The sequence below is a fragment of the Zeugodacus cucurbitae genome, chromosome 5 (assembly GCF_028554725.1).
Source record: "Zeugodacus cucurbitae isolate PBARC_wt_2022May chromosome 5, idZeuCucr1.2, whole genome shotgun sequence".
In the NCBI taxonomy this organism is placed as follows: Eukaryota; Metazoa; Arthropoda; class Insecta; order Diptera; family Tephritidae; genus Zeugodacus; species Zeugodacus cucurbitae.
The window spans coordinates 70005472-70010252 of record NC_071670.1 but is presented as its reverse complement, the minus strand read 5'-3'; the positions used below and the strand labels follow the sequence as shown (position 1 = coordinate 70010252).

General features: G+C 34.7%; 1 protein-coding gene across 1 annotated transcript; it reads left to right on the top strand.

Moving 5' to 3' along the window:
• The first annotated feature begins 949 nt into the window (after nt 1-949).
• On the top strand, nt 950-4323 carry LOC114805017 (uncharacterized). Its single transcript, XM_054232259.1, has 3 exons — nt 950-1727; nt 2905-3647; nt 3711-4323. The coding sequence occupies exons 1-3, from the start codon at nt 1235-1237 to the stop codon at nt 3750-3752; spliced, it is 1278 nt and encodes a 425-aa protein (XP_054088234.1). The 5' UTR covers nt 950-1234; the 3' UTR covers nt 3753-4323.
• Nucleotides 4324-4781: the final 458 nt, after the last annotated feature.

Genomic DNA, 4781 nt, shown 5'->3' with positions numbered 1-4781 from the left:
AAAAGAGTTGAAAATGAGAATTATTAGATATGACATTCGTGCTTGCTTGGAAAAAATGTGGACACTTTATATTTTGCCCTAACATGAAAATTATGTACCGCTTTCATTATGTCAAATTTAATGGCATTCGTAAGCAAACTTATAAAAATGATTTCGTTTTACTTTGATGAAAATTTTGATAATATTTTTCGCACAAGAGTGAGGTCAGTCAAGTTGGTAAGAATCTTTACCATTTTAGTAATTTTTATCGCTGCTGTATTGTTGTCAAATTAGTGTCAATGAATTTGACCAAATGACAACTACAATTTAGCCTATTAGGCTCTTTGTAGACCAGCGCCACTCTCAAAATATTCATTAGACTCCTAATCGTTGAGCCATTCAGCATCGATTAAAAATACATACTTTCTTTAAAATCTTGAAAATATGCAATATACATATAGTCGGCTTTGCGTGAGAAATATCTAAAGTCATTCATTATATGAAAATTGTTATCTTACTGGAAAATGGTTAAACAATTCAATTTCACTTTTTTGTTGTAATATATAGGTAGAAAAAGGTGTATAATTTTATAATTACCCTGACTCAGTACGAAGCAGTCACGCAACCAGTACCCTTAGTTCCGCTGATTACATAACATTTACATTAATTCCCATAAAACAGAACCAATTCTGAGTCACTCTTCGCTCATTGAATTAATACAACCAGCTATAATAAAGATGATTCTTGCGGATTCGATCGGTTATTGGGAGGGAAATAGTAAAACACATACAAATGAGTGACTACAACAACAAACTCAACAAACGCTGCATGACTAACGATCGGCTTGTGCGCATTAATGAACGAAGTGACGCTGTGAGTTTAAATGCTAGCTAACAGAGAGTTAGCTCTAACAAATACGAGTATATTCTGCTTGAGTATTATTTCACAAGATTTATTTGTTGCCAGAAAGCGAAGGTTGCAAGTAGTATTCTGTTGCACTTAAATTAATTGTCAATTCAAAGTTCTTTGCATTCAAAGTTCAGCAAGTGAATGTGAGCCAAAATGTACAGTTTTCTTTGGATTAGTTTACTATAAAGGGGAGGCAAATTAATATATAAGTATTCTTCAATTGTGGTGAAATTAAGTCATCCAACACTTCTAAAAGTAAAAGTCATCGCCTATAGAGAGTCGTAATCCAGCGAAAGCACTCAAGGAGAAACTAATTACTCACAGCATTCAGTTTCGAGATACATTTATGAGTAGAATTGAATTTACTGGCATTTTATCAAGACAAGTTGTGTCGACAAGAGCTGGTCACCGCACTCAAGGTTGTATATCTCAACGCAAATCGAGTATCCAAATGGCTTCTATACTGGACCTACCGAATGAGTGTTTGATAATGATTTGCAAAAACTTGAAGTACCATGACCTGCAGTACTGGAGCAATATATGTAAACGATTTGAACACATCTATTTCGAGTATTGTCACAATTGGATGGAAGTAAATGACAATTTAGCGAAAAATTATGGTCATCTCATTGGGACCGGCGACTTTCCGCTGCGAACTATAAAGAAACTTAATTTGTCGAAGTCAAAATGTACGAAATACTTTCTAAATAAATTACGCGAATGCCATAAGGAGATTGAAGAGGCGACACTGTATTCATTCACCGATGAGTATTTGGCGGAACTTATGCCATTACCAAATCTGAAGAAACTGGAATGTTACAACTTCTATAATTTCAGAGGTGAGTTCGATTCAAAATTGATAGTTCAGGATTTCAAATCAGGGGTCGGTTTTAGTATACCAACCCACGATTTCGGTATTAAAATGGGTATGATTGGAAAGAGGAGATTCTCCAGAATAAGAATATATATAATTAAAGTCGCCGGAAATTTGTGATTATGAATGTCTGGATTTATGGTTAATTTCTCCTTTGTATTATGCACTAATTATATACTCATACTTTACTACAATGCTTCTTCATATTTATTTTATACAGTTATTTAAATTTTGCTTAAAATAGGCATCTTACTTTTGTACACACATTTTTTATATGCACAATAACAAAAACGTTCAGTGCTGACAAATAATAAGTGTTGCCATCCCCGAACGAATGAAAATAAATAAAAAATCTCCAAATTCAGGAAATAAATACCCTCTAAAAATAGTATGTAATACATTTTCCATTTTAATAAAAGAAAAAAGGTTTAGCTCTTATTACATCTAACAATTTCACAAAAGTATCTTGATGCTGATTTGCAAAATTTTCTCCATATGTATTCCTAAACTAAATTGATTAATCTTCACTATTGTTAAAATTGTCTTTGATGGAAACCTAGGACCCAGTGACCTTCCAATCCCCGCCTTAAGATTGAATCCTTGACGAAACTGTTTTTTTCGAACCTCCGCATGCGACCAATGTAATGCACAATATTAAACAATTCATTTTGAATTGGCAAATATGAAATCAATAACAAAACGGAAAAATAAAGAATTAGCGAACTTGTTTAGTTGTTTAGTTGTAGTTATAACTGCTATAAAATAAATATGTATTTTTATATATTCTTAGTGTTAATCTGGATAACCTCCTCTTTCCAACCAGACCAATTTCCCAAACCGAAAACAAGGGGTGGTATTCTAATGTTTTCCCCAAATCAGATACCGAAGCACTGGATAGATGTAGAGTGCAGAGTTTTGTACTTAAAGTCGGTGTTGTTATCTTGGAATATCTAAGTAGACTTCTTCGGTTCCCAAAAACACTTTATGTATTACTTCTTATTGCTTATGATGGACTTATAATTGTGAAGAAGTTAGGCAGGAAAAGAATGAAGTTTCTCTGTATATATTCCGCTAAAAGTTGGAATAGCTTTAAGCAAGAGTAGAAGCCGCGTTTAATCGGAAAGTTTTTTGTAATTCTCTAGGTAGAGGCTTAATAGAACTCGACAGTCTCACGGAGCTGCACATACTCAGTAGCTCGTTTCTTGATCCGAAATACTTGCTGCAATTAACATATTTCAATCCACTGAGGATACTTGTAATGCGCAACGACCAAAACATGTTTTCGGAAAGATACGCCTTTGAAATGGTCGAAAACCTTAAAAATGTCGAGGAACTCGAAATATCATTCAACCCCAGTAAATCGTGGCAACTGGTTGGCACTCTTCCGAAATTGCAAAAGCTCCAGATCTGGCGTTTCGATAGTTATCAGTGCGAGACGTGCTTGAATGACCAAAATTTATATAAAAGATGCAAAATGCAACATGGTAAACTCTTCTTTGACGAATTACTTCGGAGGAATCAGTTAGAAGAATTGGAACTTTCAGATGGTTCCGTGTCTGAGCAACATCTCTTGAGAATTTCGAAGCTAACAAACTTGAAGCGTTTAACATTATGGCGGGCTGCCTTAACGCACTCCCTATCACTGGGTGTCTTTAAAGATTTGGTGAATTTGGAAGAGCTACAGCTTGACGACAGCAAAGTAAGAAATGCGCAGGTTTTACTAGAAATAATAAGGTGTTGTAAGAAACTGAAAGTCCTGTTTGTTGGGAGTGTTCATGCCATTGAGTACTTTCTTGCGGAGGCAAATGATATCTTGAGTCGCAGACAACCGGCACCACTTGAACCTTTGAAAACAGGATTTTCCTTTAACACTTTATCGTATGAGGTGAGTTTGTTGCAGATTTACGTAAGATTTACGTTACACTTATCGAATACTTTCATTCCGCAGCCAAACCAGTCTTTAATCCATATAATCCCAACTTTTTTCTAGAAAAAATTTGAAGGAAAGAAAGCAATTGCGGTTAGCTATGAGACACCAGTAGCCAAGCGCTTAAGGCCTTTTATTCATATCTCTCGTAGTTTTTGAGAAAATAGCCGCCCCAAAAATGGGGCGCTGGCCACACCAGGGAGCACTAAAAATATACTATGTAGTTCAGTTAATATAAGATGTGATTTCAGTTTTATTAAAGAAAATTATAAATTTAATTCAGATTCCACTTTTTAATTGATTGAATTAAAATAAATATAAATAAAATTATGAATGAAAAGCCTCAAAACAGTTTGTGTGACATCCAACATCACATTTTCGACACTTTTTAGTTGTGTTTTTATGGCACATTGCACATCTTATTTGAGTTGCATTTGAAATTATTATGTGGCCTTGACCATCAAGGCGAACTCCGTCTGGAACTCTACGTCTTTTGCAACAAGGCTTCAAGGGGCGATCCATACGTGGAAGGGAGTAATTTCCTAAGCAAAGAAGTAATTATGGCAAATAGAAACATGAATAATGAATATATTTATTGAGATAAATGCAAGATAGTCTAATGAACGATTTTCTTGACCATCTGGAGATAGTTTATAAAGTTGAAACGCATTGTTCACGGATACGTTCAAAGACCACATCATCAAGTGCCAGTACCACTTTTTACGATTGATACTGATTCGATTACATCCCACATTCTGATCTAGTCGGTCAGTACCGCCCATATATCTATTGTACTGCTGGATACATAATGGTTGTGGTATAGCTATCTTTTATATAGCTAGCTTATATATATCGACTATGTCAGCAACAGTTAACCTGAATGGTGAGTTTCAGTTATGCAATTTCCGTAAAATATAAAAAAAGCAGAAAAAAAAAATCGGAAGGAAAAAATGTGTCATACATTTACTGAAAATTAACAAATGTGAACAAAAAGTTTATGAAAAAACATGTGGGCATATGTGCTCAGCGCCCCAAAAATGGGGCGTCACAAAATATCTCTTACAAAACTTCACAGAACCAATAAAAACCACT

Bases quoted from the DNA above. Each gene is read 5' to 3' on its own strand.
- LOC114805017 (XM_054232259.1), top strand. From the start codon at position 1,235: ATGAGTAGAATTGAATTTACTGGCATTTTATCAAGACAAGTTGTGTCG. The intron at 1,728-2,904 runs GTGAGTTCGATT...GTAATTCTCTAG, and splicing joins CAACTTCTATAATTTCAGAG to GTAGAGGCTTAATAGAACTC. The intron at 3,648-3,710 runs GTGAGTTTGTTG...TTCATTCCGCAG, and splicing joins TTAACACTTTATCGTATGAG to CCAAACCAGTCTTTAATCCA.